The following is a 20610-nucleotide window of genomic DNA, read 5'->3' on the forward strand; positions in this document are numbered from 1 at the left end:
TCTATTCTAATAAGTTGTTGTTGTTGTTGTTGTTGTTGTTGTTGTTGTTGTTATTATTATTATTATTATTATTATTATTATTATTATTATTATTAACACTCCTCCAGCTCCAGGGAAGCCTTTGGAACCCAAGGAGGACAAAACAGGAGCCTACTGGGCCAACCAGAAATTGGGGAACAGACATTGAATTATAAGTGTGGGCACTCATGCATGCGTGATAGTGCATGTTCATACTCTTTCAGCATCTGAGGGGAAAAAGGTTCGCCATCACTGGTCTAGGTCAGTGTTTCCCAAGCTTGGGAGCTTGAAGATATCTGGACTTCAACTCCCAGAATTCTCCAGCCAGCATTTGCTGGCTGGGGAATTCTGGGAGTTGAGGTCCAAATATCTTCAAGCTCCCAAGCTTGGGAAACACTGGTCTAAGTCTTTTTGAAGAGAAGTATAAGCAATCCAACCATATTAGGAAACAGTCAATAATAAATTGTAAGGAAACAAGCGGTCTTTTAAAGTGGTTTTTAAAAAAATAACACGGGCGAGTCTGTGGGGACTCCAACGTGCTCGGGAACGTCTGCGCCACTTCAGCCCCCTCGCCTCATCCTCCGCTTCCGACCTCGCCAAAAACGAGGCGGGCGGAAAATCAGCACCAAGAGCAACACGCACACGCCACCACACACCCTTTCTATCCACCCACCCCCATCCCACACACACACGCCGCCCCGCGATCTGCGGCTCCACCCCTTCGGCATCACGGCCACTTGGTACGTTCTGCTTGCCCAAGTCAGCCCTTGCCGGAGCCAGACAGCTGGGAGTTACGGCCGGGGGGAGCCCGCGGAGCTGGACCACTCCCTGGGAAGGATGAGCGAGCGCTTGGGAGCGGCGTCGGCGGCCGATCTGCTGTGAGAGCGTCCTTTCGCCCGTGGGGAAGGCCCGTGGGACTTATCCAGGCGAATCGGCGCGTAGACTTCTTTGCTCGCCAAAAAGCCATGTCGGGACCCGAAGCCCATCACGGCCACAGCCGGAGGCTGCCCTGTAAGTCCGCCGCTTTGCTTGCGGGAAGCCGGGGTGGGCGCTTCCCAGTTGTATCGAACGAAACTTTTATGAGGCATTTTGTTGAGGGGGGAGATATGCTGTATCTATAAACCGCTTAGAGAGGGCTGCCAAAGCACTGCGAAGCGGTATATCGGTCTGAATGCGATTGCTATTTCTGAGGGGGGGAAACGGAGGTGCCGGCTTAGGGTGGCCCGAGACTCTTGGGTGAAATCCATGGAGGTGAGAAATAGAGCTTCCTTTTCAGACCTTCCAGGTGGTCTCCGCTCTCCGCCTGCTACCACTCCCCGCCTTACCCAGCCTGCAGGTGTTAAGGGGGGGGGGATGTTGTAGACTAGCCTGGAGTAATGGGAGCCAGGCTGAAGAGAACCCCCCCCCCTTTCCCTTAATACCCCAGAGTCCTTGATTTCAGCTGGGATGCCTGGCCAGGTTCTCTCCAGATATATATATATATATTCCTCCCACATCCTGATTTCCTGGCCTGAGTTATGGTGGGAAAATAGCTTGACTGCTCCTTCCTTCCTTCCTTCCTTCCTTCCTTCCTTCCTTCCTTCCTTCCTTCCTTCTTCCTTCCTTCTGTTGTGGGCATAACACCTTCCTTCCCTCTTTCATCCCCTCCCTCCTTCCTTCCCTCCCTCCTTCCTTCCTCCTCTTTCTCTCTTTCTCCCTCACTCTCTCCTCCCTTCTCTCCCTCCCTCCTTCCATCCCTCTGTCCCTCCCTCCTTCCTTCCTCCTCTTTCTCCTTTCCTCCCTCCCTCCTTCCTTCCTTCGTCCTTTTTCTCTCTTTCTCCCTCACTCTCTCCTCCCTTCTCTCCCTCCCTCCTTCCATCCCTCTGTCCCTCCTTCCTTCCTCCTCTTTCTCCTTTCCTCCCTCCCTCCCTCCTTCCTTCCTTCGTCCTTTTTCTCTCCCTCTGTCCTCCCTCCCTCCCCTCCCTCCTTCCTTCCTTTTTCCATTCTATTTCTGTGCTGCCCAACTCCTTAAGGACTCAGGGTTTATGGACCAGGGGAAAGGCTTGGCTACAAGTCCTGGAATCCACACCCCTCGATTAACAGCAAGAAACCAACCTAACCATTCATCGCCTTCTAATTGCAATTTCATCTCTTAGGATTTTGTCACTTCAACAACAGCCCACAGCATTTCTTTCTCTAGACAATCTGACTCACAGGCTTGCATTATCTGTACCCCCCCCCCCTCCAACCCCATTTCAATCTAAGTCTCTTCTTGATTTGCATTCAGGACATAACTATGGGCAGTGGCTCCCCACTTCCCACTCTTCTATAAAATCTGTATAACGTGTTTAGTTTACATTTGAGAGGGGTGCATGGTTAATAAATAAATAAATGCGTTGGTTCACGTTTTGGCTGAGAAAAATACATTCGATACACCAACTCTCTTTTTCTCTTCCTCTGTGATCTGTGTAAGATCACAAAGTTGTTTTTTCTTTTTCCTGGCAAAGAGAAAGTATTGTTCTCAGAGGCAAATTCAGTGGGAGTTTATGTGTAGTTTCACAAGGTGCAAGTGGCGGATAATTGCTATGAGACAGCAAGATAAGAATAAAAGCAACAAGCCCACTCTGCGTTTCCTCCCCCCTCATTTTAGTCAGAGTATGCCCCCTCCCCTCCCTCATAGCTTTCTAAAAAAATACCCTACGGTTAAGAAGTTAGGCTTCTAGTGTGGATCACCCCTGCAATTTCAACTTTGCCCTTTATATAATATCCCCTTGCTCTGATTTAAGGAGACCTTTTAACTCTGGTGGGTGATGGGGCCTGAGCTGGAGTGATAGTGATGTCATGTTCCTGACAAGGTACTTTTCCACCCCCATGAAAAGCTATGCATGAACTATCCTAAGGATGAATAATCCTAAGGAATGCATCCTCCCCTGTAATCTCTCTTCAGAATCTACTTTCAATATTAATTCTGATAAATTACATTGAGGCCATTATTTTACATTGCCAACTTTGTCAATGCAAAAGAGAAAAATCTATCTTTGCATCATTTCATACCCAAATATACCATACCACCCTTTCCTTAGATATTCCTTCACTTACGATCAGCCTTGGATATTAACAATATGAATTCCTTTAAAAATATGAATGTTATTTTTTTTTTAATGCAAGGATGCATTTAACGTGATGTCCAGTTCTATCTGTAGGCTATGTTGGTTTTTCCTTTCCTCTGGGGTGAAGAGCCTTCATTTTTAGATGAGGTTGCTAAAAGAAGTCTCTTTTGATCTCTATTTAAAGTATTTTTCTCCAGGCTCTGAGGAGAAATTGAATAACATTGGCTTTTGTGAGATCTATTGGCCTACGGCAGATTACTGGAAATAGTTGAAAGATTGGTGGTAGGTTTACTTTATAGAAAAAGAAAGCAAAACCCTTCTGATACATGGGAGATAAATGGATAAACATGTCCTAAGAATAACATGTATGGAGAGATGAACTAGCCTGAAACTGGTGATTTAAAATCCATCCACAACTCCCATTTGAATGCTTCTCTCAGACTTCCTTTGGGATATGACACTGCAGTAAAAGCATAACTCAAACTGCGGGGAGATGAAATGCAATAAAAGGAGGGAGGAAGACGGAAAACTAGTGATCTGAGGTGAAGAAACGTTGTCCTGTGACCCCTCCCACTGTCTCAAATTCATAATAAAACCTAAATTGGCCTATCCTCAAATCCCTTGAGTCTTGAAGCTAAAAATATTTTTCACAGGCCACAGCTTGCTCTCCAAGCAGAGACAACATCATAAGACCTGGCTATTTACAGGTCCACGAGTTGCTTTATATAGAATGGAAGAGCAGGATAAAACCATGAGCACATTAGAGAGGTTGATGAGAGGACAACAGATCTTCAAACCCCAAGGACAACAAAAGGAGGCATCCTTGCCTGGTTCAGTCTCAGAGCTGCCTTAATTCTCTAGAATGATTGAAGTATGCTCCGTATTAAAAGAATTTCCTGTTCCTCAACTTTTTCTGCTGCCTTGAAGATTTTATTTTGGTTGCAGCTGTCTGTTTGGCTGTTGGATGCTGACCGTTTCTGGCAATGTAATGTCCGGCAGGACATGCAGTGTGGAAAATGTTCTAATTCAAGAAATGCATGCTATTGAACCAAAATCTAGAATCAACTGTAATACCCAGTTTACAAACATAGAAACATAGAAGATTGAAAAAAGACCTCATGAATGATCCATCTAGTCTGCCTTTATACTATTTCCTGTATTTTATCTTAGGGTGGATATATGTTTATCCCAGGCATGTTTAAATTCAGTTACTGTGGATTTATCAACCACGTCTGCTGGAAGTTTGTTCCAGGCATCTACTACTCTTTCAGTAAAATAATATTTTCTCACATTGCTTCTGATCTTTCCCCCAACTAACCTCAGATTGTGCGCCCTTCAGTTTAGTTGCTGAATTTCCCTGACTGAGTACAAGTAGTCCTTGACTTACCATCACAATTGAGCCCAAAATTTATGTTGCTAAGTGAAACATTTATTATCTGAGTTTTGCTCCATTTTACGATTTTTCTTGCCACAGTTTGTTTGTTTGTTTGTTTGTTTGCTTGCTTGCTTGCTTGCTTGCTTGCTTGCTTATTGATTGATTGATTGATTGATTGATTGATTGATTGGATTTGTATGCCGCCCCTCTCCGAGGACTCGGAGTTGTTAAGTGAATCTGGCCTCTCCGTTGACTTTGCATTGCAGTTTCTTGCCACAGTTGTTAAGTGAATCATTGCAGTTGTTAAGTGAACAAGTCACTTTTTTCAATGCTGTTGTAACTTTGAATGGTCACTAAATGAACCGTTGTAAGTGGAGGACTACCTGTATTATCAACTTCCCATTTCTCAGCCATGAAATTATAGAAATGTCTGGGAGTTTGAGGGTGACCAAATTATGTATGGACATTAATAGTAAACAATTTTTTATCATGGCGTAGCAATCACAGGGTCAAAAACCTCCTTTTCACACAAGTGCAAGCCCCTTGTTTTATTTGGTGATTGAGTGTGCAAACTATGAGCCATTAACATTAGCAATTCTAATTTAACCTGACCTAGCATTCACATCTGGCTTGGAAAGAATTCCAGATGTTCTGTAATGATGAAAGGCAATTCTTCCAAAATGGGCTGTTTTAATCTTAAGGAGCTCTTTTTCAAGACTCAAAGGTTTTAAGCCTCTTAAAGCAGGGGTCTCCAACTTTGACAATTTTAACCCCGGAGGACTTTAACTCTCAGAATTCCCAGGCCAGCTTTGCTGGGGAATTCTGGGAGTTGAAGTCCTCCAGGGTTAAATTTACCAAGGTTGGAGACCCCCGTCTTAAAGAGAAAAGCCCGCCATTGTCTCTTGCATGCATGAAGTGTTGGTAATGACCTTTAAAGCCCTACATGGCATTGGGCCAGAATACATCTGGAACCGCCTTCTACCGCACGAATCCCAGCAGCCGATAAGGTCCCACAGAGTTGGCCTTCTCCGGGTCCCGTCGACCAAACAATGTCATTTGGCGGGCCCCAGGGGAAGAGCCTTCTCTGTGGCGGCCCAGGCCCTCTGGAATCAACTCCCCCCAGAGATTAGAACGGCCCCCACCCTCCTTGTCTTTCGCAATTACTCAAGACCCACCTTTGTCGCCAGGCATGGGGGAGTTAGGATATTCCTTCCCCTAGGCCATTACAAGTTATGTATGGTATGTTTGTGTGTATGTTTGGTTTTTATAATAAGGGTTTTTAGTTGTTTTATTAAATTGGATTGTTACATGTTGTTTTTTATCATTGTTATTAGCCGCCCCGAGTCTGTGGAGAGGGGCGGCATACAAATCCAATAAATAAATAATAAAATAAATTAATTAATTAATCCTCTTCCATCTCCTTTCATTCATGCTGCCTGCCTCACAATAGGCATTTGTATTCAGGATCAAACTAGACAAGAAAGAATGATAAAAGCTACCACTCCCAGGTGAAACCCAGTCCAACAGTCCAAAACAAGACTTAACTTCTTGGTCTCAAGACAGCCCACAAAAATCTAAGCCTGCCCTAGAACTCTTAAGTTAAATATAGTGTCTGTTCCTGACACTTCTGCAGTTTTTAATCACCAGATCTGGCAGGTTTTCTTACAAGTTTATTTCTGCTGAAGATAAAAAAAAGGTTTTGTTGTAAAGTTATTGCTAGACCAGGTAGCCACCAGATGTGTGGAGATTTCAATTCCCCAGCTATTGTGGCCATGAGTTTAGAAGATACCAGACTAAGGAAGGTTGCTCCATGCTGTCCTCATTTGGTGCCTTCATTTAGCCAAGACTGCTAAAATTATACCTTATTTATATTGAAAGAGATACAAACTAAGGTGATAAAGATGATCAGAAGAATGGTTTCTGCCCTACTGGGAATAGTTGAAGGATCTATGCTTACGTTTTAAGAAAAGACAGGTGAAAGGAAGATTGTAGTACTTTTCATGAACCAGAAGGAGTGTCAAAATAAATTAAAAAATCCCTCAGAATGCAAGTTCAAAACAACATTTAAATTTCAGGAAAGCTGATTCTTCCATTTGATGTTATGAAAATATTTCCCAATAGCAGGAGTAGTTTGATGATAAAAGCAATTAGTGATGTTGTGAGCTTTTCTTAATTGATGTTTGCAACCAGATGTTAGGTAAACAGTTGCTGAAGATACTTCATTTGAATTCATTTGTTGAATAGGAGACTTCCTAGGTGGCTTTTTAAAGCTTTGTTATTCTATGTAAAGTAGAACCTCATTAATTATCTGTTACTTGAAACAACAGCACAGGTAAAGAATGCTGTCCTTTCTCTTTATGGATTTATTGGTTTATCACGATAGAGAACAAAATACTGGGTTTAAAAAACTGACATACACAATGGCTGAGGAATTCTGGGAGAGGAAGTCTACAAGTTTTAAAGCTGCCAGGGTTGGACCTCTTGTTCTACATGGTAATGGTATTTAGAATTATCAATTAATGAATTTGGAGTGGTTTACCTGTGTGATCTCAGCAGCTCTGGAATTTTATTCATGTTTAGTCTTTATGTTACACTTCCTCATAACTATGTACAATAGCTCATTGTTCTCATTTTGCAGTCAATCAAATGTAAATGCAAATTTAGGCAAGAAAAACAAAATACTGTACACAGTATATGTGGTACATTGCTCAACAGTAGTAACTGTGAGAGGGATCTTGGAATCCTAGTGGACAACCATTTAAATATGAGTGAGCAGTGTGCAGCAGCTGCCAAAAACCCAACACAGTTCTAGACTGCGTTAACAGAGGGGTGGAATCAAGATCACGTGAAGTGTTAATACCACTTTATAAGGCCTTGGTAGGGCCACCCTTGGAATACTGCATTCAGTTTTGATGGCCACAATGCAAAAATGATACTTCCTGGTACAAAGTACAAAGAAGAGCAACAAAGATGATTAGGGAACTGCAGACTAAAATATATGAAGAACGGTTGCAGGAACTGGGTATGCCTGGTTTAATGAAAACAAGGACCAGGAGAGACATAATAGCAGTGTTTCAATATCTTAGGAGTTACCACAAAGAAGAGGGAGTCAAACTATTCTCCAAAGCACCTGATGGTAGGACAAGAAGCAATGGGTGGAAACTAATCAAGGAGAGAAGCAACTTAGAACTAAGGAGAAATTTCCTGACATTTAGAACAATTAATCAGTGGAACAGCTTGCCTCCAAAAGTTGTAAAACACTGGAAGTTTTTAGGAAGATGTTGGACAACCATTTGTCAGAAGTGATGTAGTTACCTGCCTAAGCAGGGGGTTGGATGAGAAGACCTCCAAGGTCCCTTCTACCTCTGCTGTTCTGTTCTGTTCTAAAATAGCCTATGAGATTAGTAACTTGTACCGTATAACCTGGTGATCTCATATTTAAAATGGGAGTTGAATCAAAATATTAATCATCTTCAGCTTTTAAGTTGGATCACCTTCCAGAAGAACAAAAGACAGCAAAGTTTCAATAAGGCAGCTCCTCCCTGGGAGTTCTGAGAGTACTTTCTTTCTTTCTTTCTTTCTTTCTTTCTTTCTTTCTTTCTTTCTTTCCTTCCTTCTTTCTTTCTTTCTTTCTTTTTGGTTATTTGTTTGTTTGTTTATTCACTCATTCATTCATTTATTTATTCAATTTTTTAATGCCGCCCTCCTCCTTAGAGTCAGGGCGGCTTACAATATGTTAGCAATAGCACTTTTTAACAGAGCCAGCATATTGCCCCCACAATCCGGGTCCTCATTTTACCTACCTCGGAAGGATGGAAGGCTGAGTCAATCTTAAGCCAGTGATGAGATTTGAACCGCTGACCTGCAGTTCTAGCAGTCAGCTTCAGTGGCCTGCAGTACTGCACTCTACCCACTGCACCACCTTGACTCTTTGTACATATTTAATGGTGCAAGCAGTCTACTATAGTTTGGCAAGATTTCTGCCTAAAGGTGAGGAACAATAAAGGAAAGTCCTTAGAACATGAATGTCAAACTAGTGTCATCATGGTGGCATCACATGACATATTGTGACCTTTTCCCCCCTTCGATAAACCAGACATGGGTGTGGACAGTATGTGGCACATCTGACCATGAGTTTGACACCTATGCCTTAGAAGAACCTCAGTGTATCGTTTTGGCTTTTGGAGCTTTTATTATTATTATTATTATTATTATTATTATTATTATTATTATTTATTAGATTTGTATGCCACCCCTCTCCGTAGACTCGGGGCGGCTCACAACAATAACAAGAACAATGTAAGAACAAATCTAATAATTTAAAAACTGCTAAAAACCCCATTATTAAAAGCAAACATACACACAAACATATCATGTATAAACTGTATAGGCCCGGGGGAGATGTCTCAGTTCCCCCATGCCTGATGGCAGAGATGGGTCTTAAGAACTTTACGAAAGGCAAGGAGGGTGGGGGCAGTTCTGATCTCCGGGGGGAGCTGGTTCCAGTGGGTCGGGGCCACCACAGAGAAGGCTCTTCTCCTGGGTCCTGCCAAACGACATTGTTTAGTCGACGGGACCCGGAGAAGGGGATTTGTGCAGCAGAAGGGGATTTGCTGGGATTTGTGCAGCAGAAGGCGGTCCCGGAGGTATTCTGGTCCGATGCCATGAAGGGCTTTATAGGTCATAACCAACACTTTGAATTGTGACCTGAAATTGATTGGCAACCAATGCAGATTGCTTGACACAGAAAGCAAACATTCATCGGATGTTCTATGGGAGCCGCAGTAGGAATCATTAACAATGTTAAGTTGCTACAATGAACTTTTCATGCTCTTCTTGTTGTAAAATTTAGGTGCCGAAGACTTGAGAAAAGGGATTTCGAGAACCCACAGTATTGTGGTTTGATAATTGTATATTCTACGCACAAGGATTTTCTGGGCCCGCACAGTGTGACCATTTGTATTATTTTAGTTGCAGAAGCATCAAGATAATTTGTGAATAAACGTCTGTTAATAAATATAGCGAGTGCATATAATCATATACAAATCCAGCTACAGTAGTTGCCCTTCCTAAACCAATGTTTGTAAAAAGAAGGAAAAACTATCAGCTCCTTCTATTATGGACTCTATCCTGTTCATATACATCCAGATACTAACACTGTAGACCAATGTTGTCACCATGGCAACCTAGTTCTTAATCAGATTTCAATAACTAACTTAGTAGTGGCTATTATTGCAATAGATTAAAATTTGAGAAAGTCAAATTGAATTTCAAAATACCATTGTTCTACCCAAAATTTAAATTTGTGTGGGTACAGGTAATCTATGAGGAATTAGTTGACTAGTGTAAGTTTAAAAAATGGGCAAACATGAATAAAACCTTTTTTAATTAAATGACATTTAACATTCTGTTAAATTGGCAGCCGACGCAATTTGCCACTTTTAAATATGATTAAATACAAAAGGATTCTTAGTTTCCTGCTTTTGCTATTGTGAATTTGCAGCTAATAATGAAAATTAAATTTGTGTTTGATAATTTTATAGATATCCTGGAAAATGGGTTATAAAGCTATGTTAGTATTAATTTCTGGACTGTTATCTAATCTGTGGAAAAATTTCAATTTATTGTAAAGAAGTACCACTAGAGAGGGTAATTAATACAGTGTTTTCAAGACAATCTATTGTATATGATAGAAGAGTTTAATGTGTTGATATTAAGTAATGTGGATATGACATACATTCAGTGTTAATGTTCTTAACTTATGTGCTAAAATTACCCCCAGAAGACAATAATATACATCATTTCTACAAGAATGGTGGAAGGTCTTAAGCATAAAACGTATCAGGAAAAACTTAATGAACTCAATCTGTATAGTCTGGAGGACAGAAGGAAAAGGGGGGACATGATCGAAACATTTAAATATGTTAAAGGGTTAAATAAGGTTCAGGAGGGAAGTATTTTTAATAGGAAAGTGAACACAAGAACAAGGGGACACAATCTGAAGTTAGTTGGGGGAAAGATCAAAGGCAACATGAGAAAATATTATTTCACTGAAAGAATAGTAGTAGATCCTTGTAACAAACTTCCAGCAGACGTGGTTGGTAAATCCACAGTAACTGAATTTAAACATGCCTGGGATAAACATATATCCATCCTAAGATAAAATACAGAAAATAGTATAAGGGCAGACTAGATGGATCCTGAGGTCTTTTTCTGCCGTCAGTCTTCTATGTTTCTAAGGATCTTATCTCTCTCACAGTCATGAGAAAGACATTCAACTATTACATTCTCAACAGACTCAGGAATGTGGTCTATTGTTAAGGAAGACACAGTTAAGATAAAAAAACAGACTAGGGCAGACTAGATGGACCATGAGGTCTTTTTCTGCCATCAGTCTTCTACGTTTCTATGTTTCTATTTCAAACTAAATTATGCAGTACTATGGTGGGTATTGAACCATGGTAACGCAATGGTTAGAGTGAAGTACTGCAAGCTGCTTCTGCTGAATGCTAGCTGTAGTTCAACAGTTCAAATCTCACCAGGCTCAAGGCTGACTCAGCCTTCCATCCTTCCAAGGGGGGTAAAATGAGGACCCAGATTGTTGGGGGTGATATGCTGACTCTTTAGAGAGGGCTATAAAGCACTGTGAAGCGGTATACTGTATAAGTCTAAGTGCTATTGCTACTAACTCTTATGCAGAATATATTCAATAGAAATCTGTGCCCATCAATAATAACATTTCAAACCATGTAAGCCCATCTTTTGCAGGCTTTATATCAGTGTTTCTCAACCTTGGCCCCTGGAAGATGTGTGGACTTCAATTCCCAGAATTCCCCAACCAGCAGAGCTGGCTGGGGAATTCTGGGAGTTGAAGTCCACACATCTTCCAGCCGCCAAGGTTGAGAAACACTGCTTTATATGCTTCTCCCTTCAGAAAAAAGTACAGCAGTTGATGCTAAGGTTAATCCAGCTGCTGGGAAGCCTCTCTTTGTTTGAAAAAAACCTTTCATGTGGATAATGAACAGATGAATGAGAAGTAAATCTACAGGTTTCATTCCCAGATCCATTCTTTTCTTACAGTCCTTGCTTTCACATTCAATCTCAGACCTCAAGGCATAATTAGTGTGCAGTGAGAGCCGGAAGGATTAGTAGGCAATAGGGAACCCAAGTAACAAACACAATGGGGGGGGGCAAGCATTTCAAGAGAAAGCCACTGTTGCATGGTCCAGCCCCCCCCCCCAATTGTGAATGAGCGTTGGCCCCTATTGGTTGAATGCCCTGGGAAAGAAATGCAGCAGCAGGTATTTTTCTCTTCTTAAGCACAGAATGCAGCCTACAAGAGGAAGCATTGTGAATGAATACATAACAGTCATGGGGTACATGCCATCCTAGTGAGGCAATCTAAGTACCGGGCAGTGTGTGAGAAAGACCATCAGTCCTGGAGGAGAAGGAAAGGGATCTGCTCTGTTCTTTGCTATAAAGAAGCCAAAGAGACAGATGTTAAAAACAAAAGAAGCTTGTATCTAAACCCTGCTGCCTTCTTGTCTGCCCAAATATATATAAGGTGGGATAAAGAAGATGGCACCATTACTGGCCCTCAATTGCTATCGTAGTGCCGTCCAGCCTGCCACCAGCTACTCAACAAAGCAGCTGACTGTAGCACCAAGAATTACATAATGGCAATTCAGAGCTTGTGGCCAGCTGCCCAGCTGGCTAATGAAATTTCATCAGGAATCTATCAGCAGGTTTGTGAATTTATCTGGGAAATAAATCCCAACACATCTTTTTTTTTATTCAGGCTCTAACATAAAGCATTTTGTCCAAGCCGTGGCATGTTGTTACAGGGTACCAATTCATTCCATCTCTCTTTGTTTTGATGCCTAGTATCATTTTCTTCGGCTTGGTTTCACAGTGCAATTGCTCAACCATTAGAACAGTTCTACCAGGAGAAGAGAAAACCCAGCATAGTGACCAGTACTAAATTAGACCACCATGGAATAAGAACTGCAATTAATTATAGAAGGCTTTCTTTCTGAGCTGAAACTAAACCTTGTATTCTCAAGCAGTAGGAATAAGGGTTGGCTCTGGATATTTAGTTGAAAAGAAAGGAGTGCTGGGTTTTTTTTAAAAACCGCAGCATTCAAACAAGTTATAAGGTTCAATTCTATGTCAAATGAATTCATGACTGAAACCTAATAATATTTATCAGAGCACTGTGGGTAAATTGGCAAGTTACAGATCACCAAGAAAACCAGGAAATGAATCAACAAAATAAACAATACAACAAAAGAACAAGTTTACATAAAATTGAATACATCAATTTAGATGTAATCAGAGACAGCAACATTTAACCTTTCAGATATTGTTGAATATAACTTCTATCAATCTCATTCAATAAATAGCATATTAACATCTGAGAAGCTATAGTTATCCCACTCCAAAATAAAACATAACTTTATCTTAGCCGTGATTGCTGGTGAATTGTGGGACTTAATATTTGGAGGGTGCCCAAGGTGGGGAGGTTTATTTGAAGAAAAAGCTGCACCTCCTATAGGAAGAACACAAGAGCATAAGAATAGCCTTGCTCATTCAGGCTATAAGGTTCATCCTTATCTTGTGTTTTGTTTCTCACCATGGACAACTGGATAATTCTGGGATACTTACAAGCAAAATATGACAATACAACTTTTTCCTATCATATTTCTCCTGTAACTAGTATTTGGAGGCATGAGTCTTCAAGATTAACAGCCTTATTAACTATTAATTTACCAATCCTCTTTTAAAGCCTTTAACTTTGGCTTTAAATGTGTCTATCACCACTTGGTAGCACTGTATATGTAAAGCAGTATTTCTATTCTAATTGTGGGTGGATGTATTAGGGACCTGGGAGAAATATCAGATGAGGAGGATAAGAACATAAGCAGTGCATTGCTGTATTGGACTCCTGACCCCTTTAGTCAGTCTCAAATGGCCAGCCAACAGCACTAGGAAGCCAACTAGTCTCCCAACAGATGGACTTCAGAGGAAGTCCCACTATCATCAAGATTAATAGTAGTCAATCCCAAGATTTCCATGAATTGCTCCAACCAACCAACCAGCCAGCATTCCATCCCAGGGTAGTAGATTCTAACATTCAATTATGTGTTATGTAAAAAATTGTTTCCTTTTGTCTGTTCCAATTTTTCCAAAGTTCCAAAATTTATACGTATTGTAAGTGCCTTTGTCCAAAAATATTTTTCTGCTGTTGGTGTCATCCAGAATCTAAGCTGGATGAAAGTTCCTTTTTGTCTGCAATATGCTTTGAATCTCAAGCCCAGATTCTAAAATATTTATTATATTAAGATGAATATATTAGGAACACCTTGGAATTTTAAAAAATTGGCAATGGGCTCTCTTGTGCAATACTGATTTTAGCATTTCTCTCTGATTTTAAAAAGATTAGATACCTAGTTCTCAGATATGCAGTATTTGTCAACCTGCAAAATGACTTCAGCTGAAGCCATGCTTACTTTTGCTTTGTTTCTTGGTTGTCATTAGATGTAGAGGGCAGAGAGCATGGGTGATGGAGACTCAGAAATGTGGTACGTCAACCTGTTAGCTATAAAATCTATCAGCTATAATGTGTTCATCCTAGAAAAGGCAAAAGGAATAACTCTATATATCCCTATAGAAATTACAGTATACAGTATTACATAGACATTTTTTTTAATTTCTTTTGAACCACCCACTCAAACTTTTTTAAAGGATATAGGATTATGCAGTAAAAATAAAAATTAATTAAATTGATTAGATTTAATAAATAGAGTTACCTGAAGAAATCTGGAATGAAATTCATGGCTTCATTAAAGATGATGCCAACAAAAATACCCAGTTTTTAACAATATATGGAAAACACAGTAAGGAAAATTGAATGAAAAACATGACAGAAAATACCCTTGAAAGGAGAAAGAATATAAATCATTCTGTACTAGATCAAATAAAAACAGGTTGTTCCCTGAAACCAATAATAATGAAGATTAGATATTTTGGACCTGTAATGAAAGGGAAGAGTCATTGGAAAAGATCTTGATGCTTGGGCAAATTGAAGGTGAATTAATAACAGAACAACAAAAACTGCTGATTGGCAAGTGTGGTTCCACACATCTGGTCCGACTACTGTGTTGTAATTCTAAGCCTCCAGCAGGACAGGAGAGATACAATTTTCATCACCTGCTACCGAATCCCTTTTAATTGAAACTTGTGCTAGCCGGAAATTCTGGAATTTGAAATCTTAGCATATTTGAAGGGTGGCATGTGGGATAAATTTTCTCTTGAGTAATTGCTCAGGTAGAAAAACAGGTTGGTTGATGAACATGAATTAAAATGGTACACGAGCCTTATACTTATCTAGTGGCTAAACATGCCTTCTTTTTTCTGTGCTAAGTAGCTTTAGACATTATTGAAACATAAAAGGTTGTCATTGCCAGGTTGATGCTGGAAAAATCACTTCAAACATTGGATGATAATATAAAATAGGTGTTTAATGTGTTAAGCCCTTCATGGCATCGGACCAGAATATCTCTGGGACCGAATCCCAGCGACCAGTTAGGTCCCACAGAGTTGGCCTTCTCCGGGTTCCATCGACTAAACAATGTCGTTTGGTGGGACCCAGGGGAAGAGCCTTCTCTGTGGCGGCCCCGACCCTCTGGAACCAACTCCCCCCGAATATCAGAGTTGCCCCCACTCTCCTTGCCTTTCGTAAGCTTCTTAAAACCCACCTCTGTCGTCAGGCATGGGGGAATTGAGATATTCCTTTCCCCCTAGGCTTATAAAATTTATGCATGGTATGTCTGTATGTATGATTGGTTCTTTAAATTGGGGTTTTTTAAATTACTTTTAATATTAGATTTGTTTACATTGTCTTTTTACTGTTGTTAGCCGCCCCGAGTCTGTGGAGAGGGGCAGCATACAAATCTAATGAATGAATGAATGAATGAATGAATGAATGAATGAATGAATGAATGAATGAACAAACAAACAAATAAGACATGTATTTATTGACAGAAAGATGAGATGTGATGTATATACAACTGTTTTTGTGACGACAAAATCTTTATGTAACTAAATTAATTATCAAAGAGTGTACAGAAGGCGGTTTAAAAAATAATAACAACAAAGAAGATATTGATAACCAAAAAGAACAACAGTGAATGCCGATGGTGAATGCCAGAAAATAATTTGACATCTGAAAAGATTGTAAATTTCCTCCTCTCAAGAGGATATTGATGAGATATTTTTTAAATTTTATGTTATTTGTATTTTTGTAATTGTATTTTTGTAATTGTTCGTTGAACATTTTCGTATTTTTCTTGTTTTGATTTTGATGTTGATGGGGTTTTTTGTTTGTTTGTTTTGGTGTGCATGTTTTCTTTCCTTGTTTTGTGTATTGCAAATATTGCAAATATACAAATGTATATACGTTTTTGATTATACTTTTTAACATAATTTAATAAAAATTACTTTTAAAAAAATAAAAAAATAAAGTAGGTGTTTCTTAGGACTAGCCAAATGATACTTCTCCTGAATTCAGTGACTTGCTTGATGAAAGTTCTGGAGATCTCAAAATTGCATATTTATTGTGTCAGTCAATTTGGTTGGTATCAATGGATTTAGGGGTTTCCCACTCCATCCCAATCTGGAGCTGAAATCATAGGCCACACCACAGAGACCCTGCCTTATCTCTCTCTGTCCTTTCCCCCCTCCCATAACAGGAAGTTTTAACAGTTGTTGCTGTTGAGCTGAAATTTCCCCTGAGGCAACTGAAAAACCCTGTTCTACTTGAGACAATTACAATTTTCACTATTTGTTTTGTTTCCTTGGTTATGGCACTGCCCAGTTTAGTAATCACATTTTCCTTCTATCCCTCTAGCCAGCTAGTCCCTGCATCATCAGTTACTGAATAGTGGAGCTGAAACATCTTTTAATTTTTATGCATCTGATATTTGCTATGGAAAATCTCCTAGATAAGGTCAAGGGACCATTCTTATTCCAGCTGTTACTTTTTTCCTTGATTATGCTGATTTTTCCCCCAGAAAAAAAAAAGATTTTGCAACATTCAGCCTTTTTATAAAGGGCTATGATTACTTGATTGAATCTGGTTCCTTTTTGTGAGTTGCATCTCTGAAATAATTTTTTTTTAAAAACCCAAGGAAAGACTTGCTTATCTTTAGCTGTGTTCAAGGACTATTTATTTTGTATATGCTGGGGGAAATTATGAAGGGATTATAGGATCAAAAAAAGAAAATATGGGTAGATTTCATTCGTATTAATCACACCCAAAAGAAGCAGATGCAGCAACCTTCCTTTTTGAAGAAGTTACTCCAAAAGGTTGGTTTATTTTCCCTCTGAAATGGCCGTCATTATTTCAATTTATTTTGGTCATTTTTTTCTAATTCAGGAAATGAATTGTCCAGTGACTGGTCAGAATGATGCACTTTGCCACAAATCGTGTATTAGGTGAATGCGCTAAGATTACAAGACAGTCTCTTTGCACAGCTCCAGTAGTTTATTGCAACTTGATAAGCTAAGCAGAACCTGAACTATTAGCTTCAAGCAGAAGACTACATTAAGAATGTAATGACCTTGCAAACTAATTAAGACTAGCGTTACTAAATGTAAACTGACATCAGAAGGTATGCTAATGTTTTTTGGCAAAGATTTAACAAAGCTTTTGTCCTTTGTTTAGCATATATTTTTTTTGTAGTGTTGTCTATTCATATTCTCACTTCTGTGAACTCCATTCAACATTTAGAATAAAATAGAATGGAATTCTTTATTAACCAAGTGTGACTGGACACGCAAGGAATTTGTCTCTGGTACATAAGCTGTCAGTATACATACAAATAACAAAGTGATAGATTATAAATCACAGTTAGCATAAATCATATTTGTGGCCCACAAGGTTTTTTAATTAATTTATCAACATGTCATATGGGCATCATATGTCCCTTTTCTCTTGATTAGCTGGTGCATCAGTTGCGGCCCTTTTTGGACCGGGAGTCACTGCTCACGGTCACTCATGCCCTCATCACCTCGAGGCTTGACTACTGTATCGCTCTCTACATGGGGCTACCTTTGAAAAGTGTTTGGAAACTTCAGGTCGTGCAGAATGCAGCTGCGAGAACAATCATGGGCTTTCCCAAATATGCCCATGTTACACCAACACTCCGCAGTTTGTATTGGTTGCCGATCAGTTTCCGGTCACAATTCAAAGTGTTGGTTATGACCTATAAAGCCCTTCATGGCACCGTACCAAATTATCTCAGGGACCGCCTTCTGCCGCATGAATCCCAGTGACCAGTTAGGTCCCACAGAGTGGGTCTTCTCCGGGTCCTGTCAACTAAACAATGTCTCTTGGCGGGACCCAGGGGAAGAGCCTTCTCTGTGGCGGCCCCGGCCCTCTGGAACCAACTCCCCCCAGAGATTAGAATTGCCCCCACCCTCCTTGCCTTTCGTAAGCTGCTTAAAACCCACCTCTGCTGCCAGGCATGGGGGAATTGAGATGCTCTTTCCCCCTAGGCCAGTGGTCCCCAAACTACGGCCCATGGGCCGCATGCGGCCCGCTGAGGCCATTTATCCGGCCCGCCGGTGATTGACAGGAGCACAGGGAAAAGAGGGCAAGAAAGAAAGAAAAGGGAAAGAGAGGGAGGGAAAGAGAAGTGGAGAGGAATGAAGGAGGGAAAGAAGGAAGGAAAGAAGGAAGGAAAGAAGGAGAAATGGAGGGACAGAGGAAGGAAGGACTTTTTTCTCTTAATATACATTCAAACAATACAGTGTGCCATCTAATTTTCCATGAATAAAATGCGGTATTTTGTTAGTAACTAATATCAATCATCAAAAAAGTTGCAAAAGATTTTTTTCTAATTTTGCCATCCAGTTACATTCATTTTTTAAATTAAATTCCCTCCTTAATGTTCCTTCAAAAAGTACACCACCAATTATTTTTCTAACTTATTAACCATTGTGCCAAAGTGCTTCCTTCTTTCTTTATACATTTTTGTATAAGCCAAGAAAACCTCTTATAGCTAATCAGATGTTAACAAAAGAAAATTAAAAACAAAACATAAACATATATGAATTTCAGACTTCTTCCCCCCTTCTAAATGGTACATTCCCATTTTGTTTTTTACTTTAAGATAAGGTATGTGCAGTGTGCATAGGGATTTGCTCATAGGGTTTTTTTTATAGTCCGGCCCTCCAACAGTCCGACGGACAGTGAACTGGCCCCCTGTGTAAAAAGTTTGGGGACCCCTGCCCTAGGCCTTTACAATTTTATGCATGGTGTGTCTGTATGTATGTTTGGTTTTTATAATAATGGGTTTTTTAACTGTTTTTAGTATTGGATTATTATTATATGCTGTTTTATTACTGTTGTTAGCCGCCCTGAGTCTGCGGAGAGGGGCGGCATACAAATCCAATCAATCAATCAATCAATCAATCAATCAATCAATAAATAAATAAATAAATAAATAAATAAATAAATAAATAAATAAATAAATAAATAAATAAAATAAAATCTCCCCATCCTGAAATAATACGTTTAAATGAATTATACTTTTCTTGTGATATTTATTTCTTATATAATATTTCTTGTCTGTCTGCCTGCCTTCCTTGCCTACTTGCCTGCCTGTCTATCCTATATATCATTTATATAACTGCCTATCTCACAAAAACAGCCCCTCGGCAGCTTACACCACATTAAAACAATAAGTAAATACCTAAAAATAATAATTGTTAACAGAAAATGTCAAAACATTTTTTTATTTATTTGGATAGATTTCATTACATAGATTAGAGATAATTAAAACCAAATTATTTTTCTATAGCTAGATAGACAAATCTTAAAGGGGAAGACATATTAAATGGGAAACAGGAAGATTATTCCCACCATGTCAAAATGGTTTCATAAATTGGATAATGATTACATTTGCCTTCAAATACCTCCTTCCTCTTCAGAGGTAGTATTATCAGTATCTTTTCAAGGTGATTTTTTTTTAATTTTTATTTGGTTTAATGAATCAAAAGGAATCAATCAATTCAATATTTTGAACGTAGCCTTTCTTGCTGATTCCAGTAGCTTAGGTAATTTATCAAGTCTTTACAATGTTGTTTTCTCATTTATTTTATGTATTTCACAGAACTGGGCTGCTTTGTAATGAGTAGGGCAAACTTTTAATGTTTTTTTCTCATCATCACAAAGTTCATTGCATTTCTATACCATCTTGCATCCAAGAGCTCAAGGCTGTGTAGACAGTGCTTTTTTCCCGCAAAGCAATTCTGTGCTATAAACTCTGCTGCGGTATGAATACATTCTAGAAAGGATTATAAATTATTTGAGACTTTGGAAAGTGAAGAGGATTAGCTGGTCACAATATAAGCTTTGGTTTGCATCATCTTGCATCATGTTATAGTCCTGTATAAAATAGTCCAGCTGATTTGGCAGGACAGAAATTGATGGGTCTGCTTCCTTCATATAACTCAAGGTAGCTTGAAAAGAGAAAATAATTAATACTACTGTTAGTTACAAATGTTAAGTCTGATTTTCACCACTCCTAAACATGCTTTACTGGAGTTCGTTCTTACTTGGCAGGAAGTGACAATAAAACAAAACTATAGAATCATGCATGAAAGTGTGTAAAAATGGAAAAAGATCTTGTAGATAATTTTAGCCCAGCTTCCTGTCCCACAAGGAAAAACCCACAGAAGTGAAACTTTTTTCAAACCATTAACATTTCCCTTTAAAGAAATGTGTTTCTATTCTGCATATTGTTAAGGACAATTTTTGGTTCTGGAAGGAACAGGAGAGAACACTTTTATAGTTCAACTTTTCATTCTGATTTTATTTCAGCTGATATTGAAAATGGACAGCGGGGGCTGGATCCTGAGCAGATGCAACAACAGCAACTTAAACTTTGGGAGAGGCAGAGATTCTTTGAAGAAGTTTTTCAGCACGATGTTGATTTCTTCTTCCCAGTATCACACCTGCAGATAGAACACAGGAGACGTAAGTTCACGTGTCAAGTTCATAGACCTTACATGGGCATCCTGTATCACCAAGTACTCCAAATCTCTTTTTGTGATATTTTATTG

At 39.5% G+C, this 20610-nt stretch overlaps 1 protein-coding gene across 2 annotated transcripts in view; it reads left to right on the forward strand.

Moving 5' to 3' along the window:
* The first annotated feature begins 760 nt into the window (after positions 1-760).
* Positions 761-20610, forward strand: part of DBNDD2 (dysbindin domain containing 2) — a 38835-nt gene continuing 18985 nt past the window's right edge. The window contains exons 1-2 of one of the 2 annotated variants that reach the window (XM_070744717.1): positions 761-1029; positions 20369-20524. In XM_070744717.1, the coding sequence (XP_070600818.1) occupies positions 984-1029; positions 20369-20524 (202 nt within the window). In that variant the 5' untranslated portion in view covers positions 761-983. Of the gene's footprint in view, positions 1030-16718; positions 16849-20368; positions 20525-20610 lie in introns of those variants that run through there. The other variant, XM_070744718.1, reaches the window with a different exon arrangement.

The sequence above is a fragment of the Erythrolamprus reginae genome, chromosome 3 (genome assembly GCF_031021105.1).
Source record: "Erythrolamprus reginae isolate rEryReg1 chromosome 3, rEryReg1.hap1, whole genome shotgun sequence".
NCBI classification, from domain to species: Eukaryota; Metazoa; Chordata; class Lepidosauria; order Squamata; family Dipsadidae; genus Erythrolamprus; species Erythrolamprus reginae.